Below are 23231 nucleotides of genomic sequence, written 5' to 3'. Positions count from 1 at the left end.
CATGGAAGTGGATTTGCTATAGAAGATTCAATAGGTTTGGAGAGGACAGGCGTTTCTATAACCGTCACCCTGAGACCCGTCCGATGTCGCTTCCTTGATGCAGGGCAAAGGACATGCGGAGAAGACACAAAGTATCCTGTAATTGGAAGGGAATAGGCCAGCATTTGTGCTGCACATCAGTAATGGTGACACAGAAGGAGCAGATATTTACATCCTGTAATCAGAGTAGGGAAGTAGATGAAAATCCAAAAGAGAAACTGCAGATGCCGGAAATATGAAATTGAAACAGAAAATGCTGGAAAAACTCAGCAGGTCAGATGAAGGGTCTTAGACTCAAAATGTTGGCCATTTCTCTTCCCCCAAATGCTGCCTCACCTGCTGAGTTTTTCCTGCAATTTCTGTTTTACCCCTTGATACTCTTGCAGAGATCACTGTCATAAGATACCTTTATTAGTCATATGAACATCGAAGCACACAGCGAAATGCATCTTTTGCGTAGAGTGTTCTGGGGGCAGCCCGCAAGTGTCGCCACGCTTTTGGCGCCAACATAGCATGCCCATAAACGTGGTTCCATTACTTCGATGGTGGATTAATTGTCTAAGCAGTTCATTTTTCAGTTTGATACTAATACTGTCTTAATGGAGACTCCCCACTTAGAAGCAAGATTTGCAAGATGAAAATTTAATTGAGATAAATGAACTGGGTAGCCTACAGATGAAAAAAATGGAAAACATTTTAATTAGTCAGAAATTAAACTGTAATCAATAAACTCATGCAGAAAGGTAAGAAAGCTGAAGTGAGTGCTCATTCATTAAGACATCATTATGTAGCTAGCGATGACGATGTTAAATGAATTACATTCTGAGAGTGTGAAGGAGACAGAGAAAGAAGCAAAAATAGGAATATACGTGATCTTAATTCTTATCCTACCTCAGAAGAATGTAAAACTTTTCATCAAAGATATAATCCCCAGGTAATATTAAATATGAGAGTACTGATGGAAGACATTTGCCCCTTAAAATCTGTGGGCTGCCAGCTCTTCAAATAGATATTTATTCCAAGACCATTTTGTGCTTCCCATAGCATTTTATGTTCTTAATTTTGTTGCAATTTTTTAAACAAATTCCTTGTATGTAACGTCCCCACCTCAGTAACCTTGCCAGGTTCGAATGACTGATCCCCCGCAAGAACCTTGATCAGTTACCAATTTACCAGGCGTCATAATCAAACTTATGCTACCTATGCCAGGAAAAATGATCACAGCCCTAAATGGTCACAGCCCTAATGAATTATATTTCATTGCTTCTAAACTTTACTGCTTCACCTGGAGATTGAAGAGTGCCCGTGTGACTGTGCGAAACTGCCTGCAATTCAGCGCTGTAGTTTGTGACCTCAGTCTGACAGGCCGCAGCAGCGTCAGAGGTGGAATTAATTTGCACTGGCACAGTTAGAGACGCTCACATGATACTAAAGCAGAACACTTCAAATTCAGTCTGTAGCAGCCTGTCACCCTGTGATAAATTGCTGTAACTACCACTGCTGGCAAAACAAAACTTTTTGAAAAACAAAGAACGCTGACATCTGGAGCACTGTGACCTGACCTGAGAGATGAGCCTGGAGTTCTGCCTCAACGTCAACGTTTTTGAACTGAAGAAAGGGCAGAAGGTACTGTAGGGTTAAGGCAGCTGTGAGAAGCTGGAAAATAAAACCCTGCAAGGAAGCTGCTGCCCTGAATGTGCTGCCCCCTTGCTGTAAGTCACCGTCTCAAAGAATCCTACCACGCTGGAGTCCTTAACCTGTCACCCCATGTACAAAATGAGGTGCAGCATCCTCACACACAAAGAACCAACCCTGGTTACTCTAACCAGTACAGCTGCTGAATCAGTACCGTGTGCATACTTTGCCAACACAGCTACTCTCCTGATCCAAGCCTTGGCTATCCATCCTCACCCTTACAGTTGACCCAGGAAACAATCACTGTTGGCAGGGAAGTTCAATGCAGTGCAATTAAGCATTCCACAGTTGTCCCACTTTGAAGATAGGACGGGAAACCCAGCTCACATCTGTCCTCTTAGCTGAGAATAACAGATTCCTCAAGCGCTGCCTTGAAGGAGAGTTGAGGACTTCACCTCTTGCCCCGACCTATATTTATTTTTCAACCAGCAGTGATGATAAACTATTTAAACATTTAAATATTTAGTACTTGCAAGGCCTTGCTGTGCAGAGATTCTTTTCTTCTCTTCTCTTCTCAGGCAGTCCCTGGGGTCAAGGATGTTCTGAGTAGTGGAAAACACTTGTGCATATTTCTCTATTATTAAATGTGAAATGGCCTTTACCATAGAGACTTGACAGAACAAGCTACTTGGTCCAATGGCGAGGAGGTCCAAGGCAATTGGAGATCCAGCTATGCTCTACAGACTTTCCATTCACATGGATGTGGACATTCAAAACCACTCACGCACCATTCTACATAGAAACCACCAAACCCCTTGATTAGATTCCAGCCCCTACCAGCTATCAGTTATTCTTTATACAACTCCGAAACCCCTTGGCTAGATTCCAGCCTACAATTCCATCCTGGGTATCTGTTATTCGATATACAAACTCTTCCTTGTACCAACTCCCAGCTGGTGTAACCTTCCTTGCCCATATGTAGGGGTTTCACAGACCCATATATGCCTCCTCCCCAGGGCTCTACAGCCAAAGATTCAACCCAGCAACACTTCAAAATTATTTAATTGGCTGCAAGTCATTTAGGATCTCGAGTCCTGAAGGGCTGCGTAGATAGGAATCCTTCCTTTAATTTAACCACATCTTAAAGAATTTCACAATGAACATTCTGGCTGATGCACTTTAAAAACTATACACTGAAACAAAACCCATTATAAACTATTGTGGTGTATCAGTTACTATTATGACAGATATTACATGGCATACATGATCTGGATTGCATTCCTCTGTGGTATAAATTTACTGCTAAGTATTTTAAGATCAGTATGAAAACCTGATTTAGCCACTTACCTGGCAGGCATTATAAAGCAACTGGTGTTCAATTTTCTTAATCCCAAGGATCTGCTGGAACATTTCATACAATTGTTCCTTGCTAAGAATAAGCTCAGACACTGCACTTAAGGGCATCCGGGCAGGCTTACTGCGCAAATCCTCTTCCCCTCTGTAAATCGCATCAAATTTGGCCATCCAGGAACTGAGCACGGTCTCCTTGCTAAGCCCATCGATTTCTGGCAAACTGCGAACCCGTTTCTCGATATTCTTTTTGAAGACGTCTCGAAAATCGTTTGCCGAGCACCCTCCACTGTTAACCATCCTGGACACACGATCACTTCTGAGAAAAATCTGGTTTATGAAAACAAAGGGAAAATGCTGGTAAATTGGAAACCAGTAACATGTGGCTTAAATGCTAATTCACAAGTTTGTGTTTTGTGATCCATATCAGCCTCTTCCCATCCATTTCAGCCAATCATCTGGCATAGGGGAAAAAAACAGAAAATGCAGGAACCTGAAACAGAAATGCCAGGAGAACTCAGCCAGTCAAGCAGCATCTGTGGAGAAAGAAACCAGTTATTATTTCAGGAACCCTTCCACACAACTGGGCAGAGAGCAGAGGGTGTATCGCTTTCAAAGTAGAGTTGGTGGAAGTAGTGAAGTGTAAAAACAAAAGACTTTACCACGTGTTAGGTAGTGAGTTCAAATTCTTTTCACGAAGCTTAAATCTAAAATAAGGTTTGAACATGATATTCCATCATTCGTCAAGCACAGGGTAGGATCCAATGATTAATTCCAGTAGTTACAATCAAATAAATTTTTCTCTTCATAATCCTGAATACATTACTTAAGGCTTTCCCAGTCATTATGGATTGTGGTCATTCCTATATCAGAGTTACCATTCACCTTAGGGATCTATTTCGACTTTAAAATCAATAGCATAGGAGAATGAAAATAGATAAGTCAGGACATAAAAGGAAAAGCTTTAAAAGTACTTTTCATTAACTTCACATTTGACTAGAAGAAATGTTTCTTTCCACCTTGTTCCTTCTCTTTCAATTGATAAATGGCATGTGCTTTTTACGAAAACTGAACTTGTTTTTTCCTTCTAACTATTGCTGGTAGGCTTGCTATCCATTTACAGATTTCCAACATTTGAACCTTTTTTCTTCCTCCTGAGGAAGAAAAACTGAGGGATCAAATTTTATGAGAAGTATAACATTCATGCAACATAAGATTAAAGATTCAGGGATAATTTTACAATGGAAGGCCATTGATGATGCAGAAGATGATGGTTGGGTCCAGGACACTGCCCTGAGGAATTCCTGCACTGATGTCCTGGATCTGGAATGATTGACTACAACTATTTTCCTTTGCGTGAGGTATGACCCCAACTTTCGAGCATTTTCCCCTTGATGCCCTTTGACATCAGTTTTATCATTACACCCTGATGCCACATTCAGTCAAATGCAGCCTCAATGTCGAGAAATATCACCCTCAGTTCAGCTGTTTGGTCCAAGGCCGTGATGAGGTCTGGAGCTGGCAAAACCCCTATTTGGGAACAGGTCACCGATGAGTGGGTAACACAGGATAGCACTGTTGATAATACCTTCAATCATTGTGCTCATGGTTGAGGGTAGACTGGGTCATAATTATCCAAATTGTCTTTGCTTTTGTGAACAGGATAAAATGAGCAATTTTGAACACTGCCAGGTGCCTGCCTGTGTTGTAACTGAAACGTAACAGTTTAGCTGCAGCAGGATCAGCTCTGAAGCAGGAGCCTTTAGTGCTACAGCCGCAATGCTGTCTGTTCCCATAGCCTCTGCTGCATTCACTGTTTCTTGATACCATGTGGAGTGAATCAATTTGGCTGAAGACTGGCTTCCATCACGGTGGGGATCTCAGGAAGAAAAACAGATCAATCATCCACTTGGCACCTCTGCCTGAACCTGGTGGCAACGTTTCAGCCTTGCCTTATGCACTCACCTGTCGGCCGCACCACTGCATGCCCCTTTTACTGTTTAACAGATGTGGAATTCCTGTGTTGTAGCTTCAACAGATTAGATCAACCTGCCACTGCTCCCAGCTTGCCATTCATTCTATATTGAACCAGGGTTTCAGCTAAAGACAATGGTCCAAGGCATCTTATGGATGTCCAGATTAACCAGATATGTTCTGAATGCACCCCATTCAGCATACATCACAATAAAGGACGCTCTCAGTGTGAAGACAAGACTCTGTCTCCACGAGGACTTTGCGGTGGTCACTCCTATCAATCCAATTGTGGATGGATGCATCTGCTAAGGGTAGATCAGTGAGAACGAGGTCAAGTAGGTTCATCCTTCATCTTGGTTCCCAACCTGGCAGCTCTGTCCTTTAGGAGCCATTAAGTGGTGGCATTACCAAGCCAATCCTGGTGATGCACCTTGAAGTTCCCCACTTACTTGCAATGCTTTTCCAAAGTGTTGTTGAACATGGAGGAGCATTGGTTCACTGGCTGAGGGAGGACAGTAGGCTGAGGGAAGAGGAGATTGACATATCCATGTCTGACCTGGTACCATTAGTTGTCATGGGACGTGAGTCAATACTGAGGGTTTCCAGGTCTATTTATATACCAATGAGTGCCACGTTTGGTGGACCTGTTCTGCCAATGGGACAGGATGCACCCAGGGATTGTGACAGAGAAATTTAAGCAGGTTGTCCACAAGGTATGATTCTGTGAATATGCTTACATCAGGCTGTTACTTGACTAGTCTGTAGTGTGACATGCTTGCCTTCAATGGTCGGGGCATTGAGTATAAGAGTAAGAAATTCATGTTGCAGTTGTATAAAACTTTGGTTAGGCTGCACTTGGAGTACTGTGTGCAATTCTGGTCACTCCATTACAGGAAGGATATGGAGGCTTTGGAAAAGATACAGAAGAGGCTTACCAGGATGCTACCTGGATTAGAAGGTATGAGCCAGAAGAAGTTGGACAGACTTGGGCTGTTTTCTCTGGAGCCTTGGAGGCTGAGGGGAGACCTGATAGAAGTTTATAAAATTATGAGAGGCATAGATAGAGTAGACAGTCAGAATCTGTGTTGCAGAGTAAAAATGTCAAATACTAGAGGACGTGCGTTTGAGGTGACAGGGGAAAAGTTTAAAAGAGATGTGCAGGGCAAATTTTTTTTTGTAGACAGAGAGTTAAGGGTGCCTGGAACGGGCTTCCAGGTGTAGCATGGAAGCAGATACAACAGTGGCATTTAAGTGGCTTTCAGATAGACACATGAATATGCAGGGGATGCAGGGATATGGATCATGTGCAAGCAGAAGAGATTTTCTTTAATTTGGCATCATGTTCAGCACACACATCGTGGGCCGAAGGGTCTGTTCCTGCGCTGTTCTCTGTTCTTTGACAGCTAATTCAATTTTGACACCGGTCCCAAGCTGTTTGCAGGGAAGCCCTTGCCTTGGTTGACTGCAGGGGTCCATTCAGTTTTTTCCTTTCCCTTTTTCAACGTAGGGTCATGGTATTATCATAAGTGGCTTGTCATAAGAGTCAACCACATTGGTGGCTCTGTACAGGCTAGATTGGTTAAGAATAGCAGATTTCCCCCGGTGAAGGGCACTCATGAAACAGATTGTTTTTTCACAAAACACTGGTAGTTTTGTGGTCATTACTAATGGCTAGTTCCTTTTAAAATTCCACACGTCATGGTGGGATTTGAACTTGGGTCTCTGGGTAACTAGTCTGACAAATTAGCTGCTGTGCCATGCTGGACAGATGAGCATGACTCAATGAAGAAAGCTGGATCAAAAATCATAAAAAATGCAAGGTTCTGTAAACAGGATTTTTTAAAAATATATTTTTGTTATACATTGTGCAAGTGTAATGACAGTTAACTTCCTTATAAGACATTAGGCAGCCAGTAGGATGGTGATAATTACTTGATTCAATAGCCTAATTTTAATAACTCAGACTGAGTAGCAAATTATCCTAGCTTCTATATCACTATCAGACTGTTATATGAAAAATAGCCTGTATAATAAGTTACTGTACTTCATAAGTAGTTCACTGTGTGAAACGTTTGAGATATTTTGAATTCTGGCTGTTCAAATATTATTAAAATAATGATAGCTAGTTTTAAAAAAGGGAAAGATATTTCCACAGGCCATTGCCATTAAGTCTGAACAAGCACATACCATTCAGAACTCTTCCTCAAGGCTTGCTGTATTAAGTGCTGTATATATTCATCCATTTCAATGCCTGCAGACACATCGAGGTGATAAGGGGCAAAAACATTTCTCCATTCTGAGCTCAGTTGTTATCACAACGTTCAACACCCTCTGCCTATTAAAAGGGAAATCTATTCTCCCCAGACACTAATGTGTATTTACGACATAACAGACATGCTTATTTAAGAAGTATTTTCTCTCCACCATTCTGAGCAGTAGCATTAAATCTCCCTTCCAGTGGGGTCCTGCCTGGATCAATCCTGGTCCCACCATTATAGTTCAAAGGATTTCATGCCCGGCTGCTTCCCGGCACATGGTGTTTCCCTGGCAACACTTCAGTAGCAAATGCAAGCAGACCAGTGAAATAGCTGTGCCTGAAGAGCACAAAATCACCCAGCCTGTAGGGTGGACAATATAGGAAATAGATGGATATTCTCAAACTGAGGACTCCTGTAATATTCTACATTTATAACCCAGGACCACAATTTCCCTTCAAAAGCACAACAGGAAAACAAATTACTTTCATGAGGGACGTGGCTATTTTCAGTGTGTGCTGGTATAATGAAAATTAAACACAATTGTTGTCCTTCTCATTAGCAAATATAACTTGCCTGTTTAAATTAGTCCAACTACCTGTTCCTAGTGCAGTATCATAGGCTGAAATAAATCCAACAAATTCAGCCTTTATAACTTAACCACCCACACCAAGATTCAATTTTAACTTTGTTTTCAGAGGCAAACTGTTTTTTGTTAATGCTTGAATTTGTGTAATGCCTAAATAAAAAGAAAATTCAGTATTTCACAAAAAGAATTACTCTTACATTGCAGTGACTAATTTCTATGGGTACGACTTTGCATTACAAGCTGTCTTCTAATAATAACTCCAGTAATTGGTAAATTGGTTTATTATTGTCACATGCACTGAGGTACCATGAAAAACTTGTCTTGCAGACCGCCCATACAGATAATCCATTACAACAGCGCACTGAGGAAGAGAATGACTGTAATAGAAGTAATGAGCAGATTTGCAGAGAGCAGCTTGCAACAAGTCACCACCCTCCTGCACCACCTTTGTGGGTTTGGATATCAAGTGCAAAACATGCAATTAAAACTTTTAAACTTATGGGAATAGATTTTTTTTTGCATAGTTCAATAATTTTGTTGGCTCAGGCAGCATCTGTGGAGGGAAATGGACAGTCAACATTTTGGGTTGAGACTCTTCATCTGGACTGAAAAATAGAGGAGAGGTAGCCAGTATAAAGTGGTGAGGGGAAGGGATGGAGCAAGAGCTGGCAAGTGGTAAGTGGATCCAGGTGAGGAGGGGTGATCGGCAGATGGGGGACAGAAGAGTGGAAACAGCAACAAGAGGCTGGGAGGTGATGGGTGGGAGGGCAACAGAGTGCTGCAGATGATGGCGTTTGATAGGTGGAGCATGGAACCAAATAAAGGAAGGTGGGGAGGGCAGATGGGAACAACGGGGGCGGGGACCCAGTGGGAGGAGTGTGTGGGTGATGGGCTGACGGAGTAGGTGGACAAGGTGAAAGAAAGTGGAAAAAAATGTGGTGATGGGGGCTGGGGTGGGTGTAAGAGAAATTGGGTTGATCAGGAGGAGAGAGAAAGGGCACAAAGAGGGAGCAGGTTACCTGAAATAGGAGAATTCGACGTTCACGCCGTTGGGTTGTAGACTACCCTGGCGGAACACTGCTCCTCTAGTTCTCGTTTAGCCTTCACCCTGGCAGCGGAGGAGGCAGAGGTCAGACGGGCCGGGGTCGGAATGGGGAGGGGGATTAAAATGGCTGGCAGCTGGGAGCTCCAAATGGCCATGACGGACGGAGCACAGGGGTTCGACAAAGTGGTCGTCTATTCTGTGCTTGGTCTCACTGACTGAGCTGGCACTGCAGTTGCTCTGCCTGCCTGCTGCCACCCACAGAAGAATATGATAACCTCATCCAGCTCAAAAAGTCAACCACTTTATTGACATAAATTTCATGCCTGTGGATGAAAACCCACTTTATAAAAAAAAAGCAAAAAGGGCCTTTAATCCGAGGACTGGGTTGACACTTGATCAGTGACGGTTGGGTTAGTCATCAAATTGATCCTTGCTGAATCACATTACCCATATTTAACCCTATTTAATGTCAGTTGCAGTTTTTGTTGTGCGAGGTAGGAGTAACAGTAATCCAACAGGACAAAAACACGGGTTTCATTTAGAATCCAAATGCAGAGATACCGATTCAGGGGGATATTTTTATATTTTCTTCTGACATAGGAGGCAGCCATTCGGTCCAATGAATCGATGCTGGCTCTTGGAGTACTCCCATCAGTCCCACTCCTCCTGTAACCTATCCTCTCTCACCTGTCCATCAAATCCCCCATGATTCTCCTGTCACTCACCTGCACTGGGGACAATTTATAGTGGCCAATTTATCCATTAGCTTTGGTAGGGGATGATGCTCTTAAACTCAAGCAGTGCATAAGTGATGCATCAAAAACTGTGCTAGTTGAAAAATGGCCCAAAAATTAAGTTTATGTTCTGCGATTCTCACATAGACAACAGTTAATAAACTGAGTGCATGTCGTCTAATTGAAGGAACGTGTAATTTGATTTTCTTTCAAATATGCTGGACAGTATCATTCTGTTGGAGCCTAAAAGTAGGTAACTAATCTTATATATTTTTTTAAAATCAAGCAAATAATAAAACAGAAAAAAAATATAAATTGTAGTAATGAAGTTGGAGTGGTAAATTAAATGACAAACATTCCAGCAGGAATATATTGGTCAATCAAATTTGCAATAAGCTCAGTCTCTAATTGCTTATTATGTAACAGTGATTCTGTAATGATATTAATTTGCAATTTTTATGAATAAAGTGCAGTTGGGGACAAAAAAAATGTAGGAATCTATTCAGTAACTCCTTTCAATTGAAGGCAGAAATTTATAGCTCCATGGGGGAAAGAACAAGCCAAAGGCACTAACATACATCTCTGTCAACTAGCCAGTACCTGCATTATGGGCTGACTAACCTCCTTCTGTACTGTAACATTCAATACCCATTTGAAATACAGTTTTAACAGAATCTGTAGATGAGTAGTGGCAGGGAGATCATGAATTCTCAACCTTGTTTTGATGAGATATCCAGCAACTGGGAAGTGCTTTCTGTGGTTAAACAGAGCTCATGAGTTTGAAGACAAAAATACTGCAGATATTGGAATCAGTCCTGAAGCAGAGTCTCGACCTGAAACACTGACTTACATCTTTTGCCTCCACAGATGTTGCTTGACCCACTGAGTTCTTCCAGCGTTCTATTTTTTGTTCAAGAGCTCATTAGTTCTTTACATTAAATTCGATTTTCCCTCCAACAGGGAGATGAATGCCCTGGATCCACTGGCTGAAGTATTGTTGCTGCCCACACCCTCTCTGTAAAGCACTCTGAAAGTGATCCCTTTAAAATGAAAGCTTTGCAGTACATGAGTCATCTTTAGAAGACGGTTCCCTTTTGAAATCATGGCATCACACTGTTGTTTTGCAACTCTCTAGGTTTTGAGTACAATTCTAAAGGCTGCACGCAAAAGAGGTCGCTCTCAGTCACAGTGCTCTCGTGTATTTTTCCATTTAAATTATTGAACTAACATCCAAGTCAGCATGTGAATAGGCTACACAACAAATTTAGCAAGCTCTGGATTCCCATCTCCTGGTAAATATGACGTTCCTGCCTACCAAATGTGATTTTCTGTTGGCTTCCTGCATTGCCCTGTTAGATCCACCAGCTGCTCCCAGCAAAAGCAAGATTTAGGAACTAAACAACTTGTTGGTTGACCACTGTGACCTTGAAAACCATGGAGATAAATTATAAATCCCAAAATCACAGTTAGATTTGGGGCAGGTGGAAAATAAATATTTGACAAAGAAATTTATCAATATTGCATCAAGTATTGCATGTTTTTTTTAAACTTTAACAAATGTCAGCTGGCTTTTTATAGCTCAGGAAACCCTGCAGGTGAAAACAAGAAAGAAGGGGTCAGCCCACAAGTTAAGTGGAATTACAGCATGGGTCATGGGCTATGAGTGTTTTCTTCAGAGAAACTTTTCATGTACAGTGAATTGTGAATTAATATCTTTGCAGATTCTTGCAGTATTGCTACCCCACCACCCCGCTGCCAATTCCAATCTATTCCCCCTATGAACTTCACCCACCTCTATGATATCCCCGCTTTCCCTCCTCTGCTCCAGGCTACTATTTCCCATGGCTTTCCAGCCAAAGAGCCAGTCAGTCCTTCAACTAAGAATAGGGAAGTAAATTATCATTAAAAGGGGTGAGGCTATTGAACTTCTGTGTTAACAGACAGGTCAAACAAGTAATTAGGAAGGTGAATGGAATGTTAACCTTCGCTACAAGGAGGCAGAGGACGATAGGAAGGAAGTATTGTGACAACAGTGCAGAACTTTGATGAGACCACACCTGCAGCGTTGCGTGTAGCAGTCTTCATGGAAGGATATGTTCGTTCAGAGGTGATGGGGGAAGATGTACAAGATCAGTCCTGCAGAGTTGAGGAAAGATTGAACAGGGCCTATGCTTTCTGGAGTTTAGATGAATTACAGAAATCTCACTGAACCAGAATTCTGAGCTGGCTTGGTAGGATTGATGTAGTGAGCATGTTTTCCCAGGTGGAGAAATCTAGAACTAGGGGTAATCTAGAACCAGGATAAGGTGCTGACCACTTCAAAACTGAGACCTGGAGGAATTTGAAGGTCCTGAATCTTTAGGATTCTCGATGTAGGGAGTTGCGGATGCTGAGTCATTAAATATATTCAAGGCTGACATGGATCTTTGAGCTAGAGTCATGTGGTTGAGCAGGAAGTTACTGCAGCTGTGATGAATGTAGGAGCAGATGGAAGGAGACACGTACCCTGCTCCTGTCCCCATTTCAAATGTTCGTAAGATGTTATGTTTGTTTTAATACAAAAAAAGACTCCATTTGCCATATGATAACTGATTAATTTATCACATGAAGGGATCCTGAAATAACCCACACTTGGTCCTCTGTGCCAATTCTTCCTGAGCCTTGTCTTTCAACTTTACAATACGTCACCCAATCTCTGCAGCATCTGATAAGATCAATGGACAAGGAAGCAAAATGCATTTCATTTTAATGAGCCAAAATAATTAAGGCATTCTAAAATCACTGAGATTACTGAATGCTGAATACTTTATCTGGAAAAAAAATAATTTTGCAGCAGGCTTTGAATGGTATTTCTGCAAGTAGAATGGTACTTGAATTAATTTCTGCAATGGTAGGTCAAATATGATGGCAGAATGTAGTCTTAATGGTAGGACTCTTGGCAGTGAGGAGGATCAGTGGGATCTTGGGGTCCGAGTCCATAGGACACGCAAAGCGGCTGTGCAGGTTGACTCTGTGGTTAAGAAGGCATATGGTGTATTGTCCTTCATCAATCGGGGAATTGAATTTAGGAGCCGAAAGGTACTGTTGCAGCTATATAGGTCCCTGGTCAGACCCCACTTGGAGTACTGTGCTCAGTTCTTGTCACCTCACTACAGGAAGGATGTGGAAGCCATAGAAAGGGTGCAGAGGAGATTTACAAGGATGCTGCCGGGAATGCGGAGCATGCCTTATGAAAGCAGGTTGAGGGAACTCGGAGCATCGGAGGATGAGGGGTGACCTGATAGAGGTATATAAGATGATGAGAGGTATTGATCGGGTAGATATTCAGAGGCTTTTCCCCAGGGCTGAAATGGTGGCCACAAGAGGACATAGGTTTAAGGTGCTGGTGAGTAGGTATAGAGGAGATGTCAGGGGTAAGTTTTTAACTCAGAGAGTGGTGAGTGCACGGAATGGGCTGCCAGCAACGGTGGTGGAGGTGGATACAATAGCGTCTTTTAAGAGACTGTTGGATAGGTACATGGAGCTGAGAAAAATAAGAGGGCTATGGGTAAGCCTAGTAATTTCTAGGGTAGGACCAAGTTCGGCACAGCTTTGTGGGCTGAAGGGCCTGAATTGTGCTGTAGGGTTTCTATGTTTTCTATTGCTGGGGAGAGGGGGGCTAATGCGATCTTAAAGGTAAAGTTCTTGATAACCTTTTCTTTCATAGTTTCTTTCACTTGGAATTCATGTTAATTAGGAAAGGAATCAATACTAATTATTCATTTTAGGTGTCATTGCCAGCAGAATCAAGATTTCATGCCAGATACTGCAACTAAAGGAATGTGTCTGTCAGTCTGCACATGCATTAAAATCTGTTGAGCATACACTTCTCAGGAAGTCTGAAAATCAAATTTCCCCTGGAATATTTAGTTATCATACTCAGAGCTGCAGACACAAGGTTTCGAATTGTAAAAGCAATACTACTTAGAGTTGCCACTGAAAAGACTCATATAAAGGGTGAGATTATTCCCACTGCGTCAGCCCAGTTGGAAGCCCTCATCCAAGCCTTGATTTTAGTCATAGTTTTGGGCAAAACAGCTGGGAGCTTTACACTCCCTTTGGCCATACTCCATCTGACGTGGACAGTCACAGAAGTGAAGAGGATCCATTTTTCAATCCCAATAATGTTTACCTGGTTGAAGTAGTCGTCCACACAAGACACATTTTCCATAAATCCAAATTAAAAGTCTCAAGTATTTGCTTGTGGTCACAATTTACAACCCATTTACAAAACTGCTACAGTGCACTGCTCTCAGTCAGATAGCAGCCTATCACAACACGTCGGCGATAATATTCTCTTAACACTTCTCAAACAGCTAATGAGCCATTTGCTCAGTTTGTGTCAGAAAATTCACTAACACAGCAACAGCATAGATAAATGAAGATAATGGCTCAACAGTTGAGAAAACCCAGTGCTAGTGGCAGACCCTGTCTGCTCTCTGTGTCTCAACAGTTGGCTACTGGTTCTTGAGACGTAGATGGACGGGTCCTGAAGCAATAAGCAGTTCATGATACACCAGCTTACACAGGTGAGAGTACCAGCTCATTAATGTGCTATAAAACTCACCTGTTGCTTGAAATGGCTGTAGTTTAAAAGCCAGTTAACACAAAGGCTCTGACCCCATGATTTGAGATCAGCAAGTTCAACAGTATGAGGCCAAGGTATGAGGGTATAAGCATTTGGCAATTCTTGCAGTTGAAGGAGTACAGATTTAAAAAAAGTGGGATGCAAGTAGAACCTCAGGAATGTTTGGAGGTGTAAACAGTGCTGATAGCTTGCTGGTTATCAGAACAATTATAATTAGAGATGGTGGCTGAGACCCAGTGGTTTGAAACAACATGAAATCACAGGCACAAGGATGCTTTTCCTCCCTGTGCTACATTGATACGGCTAGGCTTAATAACCACAATGACAATACTGCAAGTACAAAATGTCAACTGCCACTTTACAGCATCAGTTGCAACTCAAATGCCAGCTTGATGCTAAGTGTCACAGACAAGCCGATTTGCAATGGCTTCGTCCAATATTTCCTCTAACACGCTGCAGCTGCGCTTCGGTTCCTGGAGGAAGATCTCTGTCGGGGACAATACTGCCCACAAGCACAGGACAACAACTAATAATAAACGTTGTGTCTTTAAAACTTCACTGGGCACCCGTTTCAGGAAGCCTCTTCCTTGTTTTGAATTAAACTGTCAGTTACTATCACAGAGCTGATGGAACAGGTAAATCATGTTATACGCTTAGGTGCTAATTGTCACAAAACAGCTGGCATTCTGAATATTAGTCAATTTTTTCCTCGAGGCTGCAAAACTCCAGAGGCCATCAGCAAACTCAGTAAAGGAGACTGCCACCTGAAAATGTGGCTGAGAATGCACCGGCTATTGTCAAGCTGACTACGTGAGGAACGCGGTTACTGGGGTTAAAACACTTCACTGACAATGAGCAAAACGCTGCAGCTGAATGGTGATGTGGAAACAGACAGAAAAATAATGTGACAGAGGTAGAAAGGGATGATTTTTATGGCAGGATAACCCGCTCTGTGTAAGATACAGCTGCTGCTTTGGAAAAAAAATAACAGGCAGCCCACCAATTATTCCTGAAAAATCGGTTCTTATCCTTTTGGGTAACTAGGCAACACTAATTAGTTTGCCCCTTTAATGTTCAAAGTGATAAGGGTTTTATGGGAGTGTCATTATCAGTGACTCCTGGCTAGATCATTGTCAGCTACAAGATCTGGATAGCTTGATAATGCATGGTTCACAGAATACAATATAGTACTCAGATATACTTCAGTTAACCACATGAGCAATAGTTCACTTGTGTCACACAGCAACCACACGCAAATATATGAATCTTACATAGTTAGATCATAGAAGTGGTTTTGTGACATTCACAAATACCTAGAGGCAACTCCAGTTTGCTAATAGATACTCACGTGTTACTTCACACTTAAATAGGGTGGGTCTCCCCTTAACAAATACAAATAAGAGATGCGTGAAAGAGGGATGGTGGCTGCTGAGCAGAAGTTCAATGTTTAGTCTTGTTGGTGGTTGTAGCAAGTCCAGCTGATGCTGTTTCACTTCAATGGTGTAATGTCATGTCCACTTTACAGCACTTACAGTTGGGAGATCTGCTCACGAGTCCTATGCTGGGTTAGACCTAATGCACTGTCCGCAAGTCTGTCATTAGAAAATTGGTTGTAGGTTGCAGGGAAGAAAATACAGTTGCACTGTTTTTAATTATTTGTATCTTGCATCAGATTTAATTGTTTCAAATGTCTTCAACTGCTTTTAGTTAATTTTATTACTTAAAATAGAATACCACATACTTAAAAGTTCAGCCACTTTGACGATAGCAAATCAGGGATTGGGACTTTGCTGGCTATCAAAGGCTTACAAAGAGATCTTGTGGGCAAGGATTGTTCTGGCCCACCCAAATAACAGTTACAAGGTTGGATGTCTTCCTGAAGCTCTGGGTTTGTCGTTTGGATCTGTGACCATCTGAGGCCAGGAGATTGGCAGTCCAGAGCCAGAAATTTGGGGGAATGGGGGAGGTGAGTGGCAAGTGGGAGCATCGAACCCTAGTTTCAACAATAAAAGAGAGTGTTCCCAAGCGTGCGCAAATACTGCTAGTTTCTATGCATAACGTATTGCTCACAATAGAACTGCCATTACATCTCTTGTTATTAATCTAAACACTTAATGGGGCAAAATCTACTCTCTGCTATCTTACTTGAGGCAGTAACACAAATTTTATACTGGCAGCAATTGCATAATATGAGTATCAATATTATTTTCTTCAAACGCCTACTAAAACCACAATATTAAAGATTTTTTAAATCTTTCAATGGACATGTCAGCTAAATCCAAAAGTTTCTAAGTTATGGAACACAAGAATACTCTTTCCAGTTAATCTGAGAGTAATTCCATTAGAGGTAGTTACAGTTCTATAATGAGAATTTACTTAACCAATTAACAGGAAAGCTGGCTTTGCCTTGTTTAAATCAAAGAGTCAATGTCGTAGAGAGATACAGCACATATTCAGGCCCAGAGTCCTCACTCACCCATTTTTACACTAATCCTACCCTAACCCATTTTATTCTCCCCACATTCCTATCAACTCCTTCCCAGATTCTACCATTCACCTGCACAACAGAGATAATTTACAGCAGCCAATTAACCCCACATTTAATCTACATTGAGGGCTTTCTTAAAGGGCTTAGGCATTAGTTGTTCAGGCAAAATACAAAAAAATTGATAGATTTTTCTCATTTAATGGCACATAAGGTCACAGTACCTAGGTGTGTGGACTGAGCTAACAGAACGGTGGAAAGGGGTTGATAGTCAAGCACACTTAGTAGGAATAGGGAACAAGCTATTTCATCTGGAAGTATGATGAATGATCTATTGCACGTTCTAAATTAATGAAAAGTAGGACAGATATAAAGAAGATATTTCCACTTGTGAGCATGACCAGAATCTGGAGGCACATATATATGCAAGACAGTTGCATTAATACATCCAGAGAGATTTCAGGAGAAACTTTTTACCTAGAGTGGTCAAGATGTTTCAAAGGAGCAGTGAGATGAATTGCACATATGTGCATAATGTAGATAATATTGAGGGAGAAAGGAATAAAAGGATTTGGTGAAGAAAGGTAGCAGAAAACTCGTGTGGGCTAAAACACCAGCACGACCAAGTGGCTTGTCCTGAATTACAAACACATTCCAATATTTTGTGGGTGAACCATTCCCGAAGCAACATTTACTTCAAGATCTGCAGGCTGAAATCTACTGCTGAATCACCACGAAGCCATGAAGACACTTTCCCTGGTGTGTTCAAAATGCTGTAAAAGGAGCAAGTAGTTGGCAAGAGGCTGGGCACCACTAAAGGTTAATTTATTTGAACTTTGAAGCAATTTTGTAAGTGGAGAGGGATAGGAGATACAGGAGGTTAGCGGAATCATTTCAGAGAGGTTTGTGATGTGCAATTAAGCAACGGTAAGTGATGTGTAACTGGCCCTGCTAGCTTTTGCCTTGGGTGGCTATTTTTCACCAGAGGTGGTTTTAATTAATCAGCTACCCACAACTGTGATAATCAGGCTTCTGTTGCCATGGTGCTGAATAAAATATTTAACCGTTTACTTGGATCCTACTCTTACTTCGCTTGTGCTGGTCAATTTTAGCTCTAGCAGTTTATTCTCTTAAATGTACTGAATTCGATGTAAAATATTCCAAATTAATTTCAACATACAATTAATAATTTTAAAACAAGGTTATTCCTTTAGTGAAAGGACCCAATGATTATTAAATAAAACAGAAAGAATTCCCTTCACTAATCAGACTGAATGCTAAATGTGAACAACTGAATCCAGATGCATCCTAATTCAACCTTCGGAATCCAAATTGTATTCAGTTTGAATCAGAAAGTAGCATTCATTTTTTTTAAAAAAAGTATGATCTTCATGAATAAAAAATGCTTGATAGTTTTGAGTAAGGAAGTGGGAAACCTAAAGAGTTAATATCATCACAAAACACACAATGTCAACACCATTCACTTCATTTGCTGTAGATGAATATTGCTGACAATGCCAGCATTTACTGTGTAGCTCCAGTTGTCCTCCTACTAAAGAGACAGTTAAGAATCAACCAGACTGACAGGTCTGAAGTTGTACACAGGTCCAGCCAGTTAAGGATTGTAGATTTTCTTTCCAAAAGCACATTAGTAATCCAGATTTTTTTTTCATGACAATCTAGTGGTTCCATGGTTACCATTTCTGGGACCAGTATTTTTTTAATATATTCCAGATTTATTTAACTAATTGAATTAAAACCTGTTTATTTGAACCCAGGTCTCTAGATCAACATCCAGTAACAATAGCACCCATATCACCAAGTGACTTTTAATATTTTGTAAACCAAGCAAATAATGATTTTAAGTCTTTTCTGCAAAAGCATTGGACTAGAAATTCTATCACAGAGCTCTAGTCAACAGAGTTTTGTCATAAAACAGATTGTTGAATACTTCCTGCACCACTCACTTACCACATTATGAAGTTTGCAAGACTGCTTCCAAATTCTTTGAGCATAAAGCGCACCAATGCATGGAGGCACCTGGATACAAACCACAGAGCCAACGGCATGCAACACATGAAACTACAAAATGGACAATCTGCAAACAATGCAGGCCGCTCACATATGAGTGGGTGTCCACAAATAATGTGAGGGCTGATTCAGCAACCCTTAAAAAGCGAGACATCCAACAAGATCTGTGGCTATGGAGTCTGGTACTTGGCACCACTTGTAGGTTTGTGCCCTTTAAGTACTCTTCTTTCACTGTGGGCACCTCCATTGCACCAATTTCAACATCAAGCTCCCACCCCAAAAAAGTTCGAACACCAACATGGAATGCACCCTTCTCCAACATAGCAGCTGATTGCTATCCCAACCACCCGCCCATACCTTGCACAATCCTATACCTCCACTCAACTGATGCCCTGACTCTCTCACCCCACATTCCGATGGACTACTTCCTACTGCACATCTGCAACCCTCCTTCCTCTCCCTAACTCACAACCTGTGACCTACCTTCCTTCCTTCACTTGCTTCACTGAGTCAGTGAAAAAAGTGTCATCAGGCATCCACAACTGATGGAGCAGTGCAACAGGTTAACTACTGTCAGACGGCAGATGAGTAAAGTTATGGGTATAGGTGGTGTGAGAAAGGTATTTCAGGGCATCCTCTACAAAAGGTCACATGGCAGCAGGCTGAGCTTGTAGAGCCAGGAAAGCATCTGCATGATGAGGTGACTACAATTGGTGCCAATATTCAATGTGTCACATTAGGGTATAGAGTGTAAGAGCATGGAGGTCATGGCACAACTTTACAAAAAAAACCTTGGTCAGGCCACAGCTATAGTGTGTAGTTCTGGATGCCCCACTACAGGAAGGATGTGACTGCCCTGGAGAGAGTACAGTGGAAATTTACCAGGATGTTGCAATGGGATAGAACCAATGCGTAGGAATGAAAAGTTACAAGAGAGGCAGGATAGGCTGTTTTCTTTTCCTTGGAGTGGAAGAGGCTGAGAGGGAACTTGATCAAAATTATGAGGGGCATAGTTAGGGGAGATGGTGAGAAACTTTCCTCCATAACGGAGATGTTTAAAACTAGAAGGCATAGGTTTAAGATGAAGAGTATTAGAGGGAATCTGAGGAATTTTCTCCCCCTACCCAGTGGGGGTTGCAATCTTGAACGCATTGAGTAGGTGGTGGAGGCAGGTACTCTCACAGCATTTAAGAAGTATCTGGATGAGCACTTGAATTACCAAGGGATAGAAGACTGCAGACCCCAAGTGCTGGTAAATGGGATTGGTGTAGATGGGTTCTTGTTGGTCAGCATGGATGCAGTGTGCTGTAGGGACTGTTTCTGCTTAAGTCCACGACTCTCAGTATGCAACAGTACCCTGCATATCCATAACCTGCAGAGATAGTTTTCAATCATTGCCCCTGGCTTGCTGATATGGTGGTGAGCATAATGGCAGCCATTCCAGCAGTAAGGCCTGATATGGTCTTTGTTTATCTTGAAACACTAGCTTCATTTAAATCGGTGGTAAGTCCTTGAAATTACTTGAGTTCTAACTAACCCTCATTCTGACTTCTTGTTTCAATTATTCATGTTCTTACATGTTTTTGTTAAATTCTTCAGTTTCAAGAATTTTCCTGCGAAAATAATGCACAATAATAGATCTTCTTAGGTTCTGTGTAACCAAGTTATTAGTGGAATAATGGATGGTAGGGAAGAGAATCCATTAAAAAGCAAATACAAAGTAATATTTCTCTCCATAAAAGTAACTTAGAAACTAAAGTTTTTTTTTGAAAAGAACATATAATATAGAAAGCACCATCTGAAAGTACAGTGGAAGAAGTTTCAAAAGTTCCTTTCAAAAGGAATTTGAAAGGATGAAAATTAGAGATAGAGAGTAAGAGCAGGACAATATGACAAATGAATGGCTCATTCAAAGAGCTGGTGCAGACATGGGTTCAATGGCCCTCTTCTACATTGTTAAAATTCTTTGATTGTAAATTTAAAAAATCTTGCAATAAGAACAATATGTACCCAAATGACAATCTAAAACACAACAGACTTAGCGTTCCATCATCTATAGAATTTCTCTTGGGCCCTTTTCGGTGAAATCACCAAACTCAATCCCAGCATCAATGGATGGAAAATACCAACCAATTAGTTGGTTTATGGTTACTTACAACCACCTTTCCAGGCATCTCTCAAATTACAGTACGAACTGAGCCATAAACTGCACAGATCTCTAATATTACACACTTCATCACTGAGTTGACTTTATCATTAGAGATCTCTAGCAAACTGAATTTATTCCACAGATCAGTGTAAACCAGTAAAACCTATTCCAAGAGTGTTCTATCTACACCATACACTTGCAATATGTTCAGATAATCCCCCTTTTCTCAAGCGTAAAGTTGTGAGAGCAAATTGAACCTCACAGTCAAGTGCCTTGCATGTGAATAGCTTGTGCACAGGCAGTCTCACACAACATATCCATAATTTTAAGAGTAACAATTAGATGATCCAGAAATTTTGTTCACAGCTTAAAAGAGGCTTCTGTATAATATCTTATAATTTTTAATTATTTTAAGGGCATTGGGACTTTGTGGATTTTACCTGGAGTCTCTGGTTACTTATGCTAAGTGCTGGGACTCCGGGTACTTTTGGTGGACTTGAAAACCCAGAGTCCTTCTTGCCTACACTTGCTCCTCTTTCTCGCAGAAGACCCTGATGTTGTTTGTCTATTTTTCAACAGCCAGTGCACCAGTCACCACTTGCTGACGACCTGCAACTGGTTGGGAACAGTCCTGTCTACTGCCTGTAAGTATTTGGTTTAAAAAAATATTTAAAAAGTGTTCAGATATCTTTATTTAGTCGTGCATGCATTTTATTAAAGAAGGATGCATTAAGAATAGACATTAAATTGGCTGAATCAAGCTGCAATAGGGCCTAATAAGCCAATTTAGCACACAGGTCCTGGAATGTTTACTTTGGGGGAGGGATACGGAGAAGGGGCAGGTCAAAGAACACTTTTGAGGAAGAAACTTCCCAATTGAAAGGGCAAAACACATCTGTTAATATTTTCTACTGGTTCGTACTCACCTCCGCAGATTCACTCCTTAAGACCAGAGGTGCAGAGGTGATTATGATTGGCTGCCATCACTTTTGAAAAAGCTTAATGCTGGCAACTAAAGGTAAATTTCTCTCAGTTTCCAGCCTGTTAAGAGCCCTATGTAAATGAAAGCTGCTGTTGCTCTTGGTGAGCTTCTGACCTGGAGGATCTCAGGGTCAGCTAAATACAAATGTTCCCAAGTATGAAAATAATAGTCTGCAAAAATAAGAAAAATCACGAGTCTGGTGGAATTCTGCAGTTATTTACTTTGAACCCTGCTTTTACCAAGGCGATTTCAATATGTGACGTTCACACGGATTAGCAGCTATGTTGTTCATGATCCAGAAAAGGAGCAACAAGCACATATTCAAATAAAATTTGAGAGCAAGCCACAACAGAAATGTTAGAACAGGTGAACAAGAGCTTAGTCAGTGAGAACACTTTAAAGGACAGTCTTCACAGAAGGAAAGGGAGGTGGAGAGGTACTGGGTAGAATTCCAGAGCTTGGGGTCAAGATGGTACACCATCAATGGAAATGAAAATTAGTGATGTATAAGAGACTGAAACTGGAGGAGAACAGATTGCTGTAGGACTGGAAGTCAGGGAGACGGCAGGAAGAGCCAAGATCATGCTGGGAATTCGAAACAAGGATTTTGGTGGCCCAGCAGCAAGTGTTGGTTAGTGAGCAGAGAGATGGTGGTGAAAAGCACTCTGCATGAGCAACAGTTTTCGATGAGCTTGTTTAGGGAGGATACAATGGATCATATCAATCCAAACTGTGCTCAATTCCAATGACATCAATGGGAAGTAAAACGGGCAAGGTGTAAAACAATTGGTCAAACCAATACTGTCAGTTTCCTGCGAGGGAGGGGAGGATACAATTATCCCTTGGGGTCACTCTCTCATTCTCTGTCCTTGTTGAAGAAGCAAATTTTCTTATTATTCTTCCTTTATGCAGATCCATTTTTATTCCTGATAAAATTCATTTTTTCCTCAACACAGAAATTACTGCAGGGATTGTTAGAAAGTGAGTATTCAACATGTTCCTGTAGCAACTCTCTGCCTGATATTCTAACAGAAGCATTTAACCATTTACTTTAAACTAGAGAATCTCCTACTGCAGTACACGCAGAACACAGTTTCTCTTTCTTCTTAGCCTTAATTATCTTAGTGTCACCATTGTTCCTGTCTCAGCTTCCACTCTTCTATTTTCCTAACGTCCCTTCCTCTGTTCCCTTCTGTATTCAAACCTTTCTTTATTTTTCCTCCCCAAGTGGAAGATGCTGCATTTTGTGGCGGACTTTCGTTTATGGTGGAGTTTGAGGAGAACATGTGGCCAGCAGCAATTACCCTCCCTCATTACACATGCTTTCCTCACTCAC

At 41.4% G+C, this 23231-nt stretch overlaps 1 protein-coding gene across 7 annotated transcripts in view; it reads right to left on the bottom strand.

The window, feature by feature from the left end:
- cadps2 (Ca++-dependent secretion activator 2) overlaps nucleotides 1-23231 on the bottom strand; it is a 537859-nt gene that overhangs the window by 354592 nt on the left and 160036 nt on the right. For all 7 annotated transcript variants that reach the window (XM_052030087.1, XM_052030089.1, XM_052030090.1 and 4 more), the window contains exon 3: nucleotides 3022-3354. In XM_052030087.1, coding sequence (XP_051886047.1) covers nucleotides 3022-3354 — 333 coding nt within the window. The remainder of the gene's footprint in view (nucleotides 1-3021; nucleotides 3355-23231) is intronic.

Source organism: Pristis pectinata, chromosome 15 (assembly GCF_009764475.1).
Source record: "Pristis pectinata isolate sPriPec2 chromosome 15, sPriPec2.1.pri, whole genome shotgun sequence".
Classification (NCBI taxonomy): domain Eukaryota; kingdom Metazoa; phylum Chordata; class Chondrichthyes; order Rhinopristiformes; family Pristidae; genus Pristis; species Pristis pectinata.
This window is presented reverse-complemented; position numbering and strand designations above follow the sequence as displayed.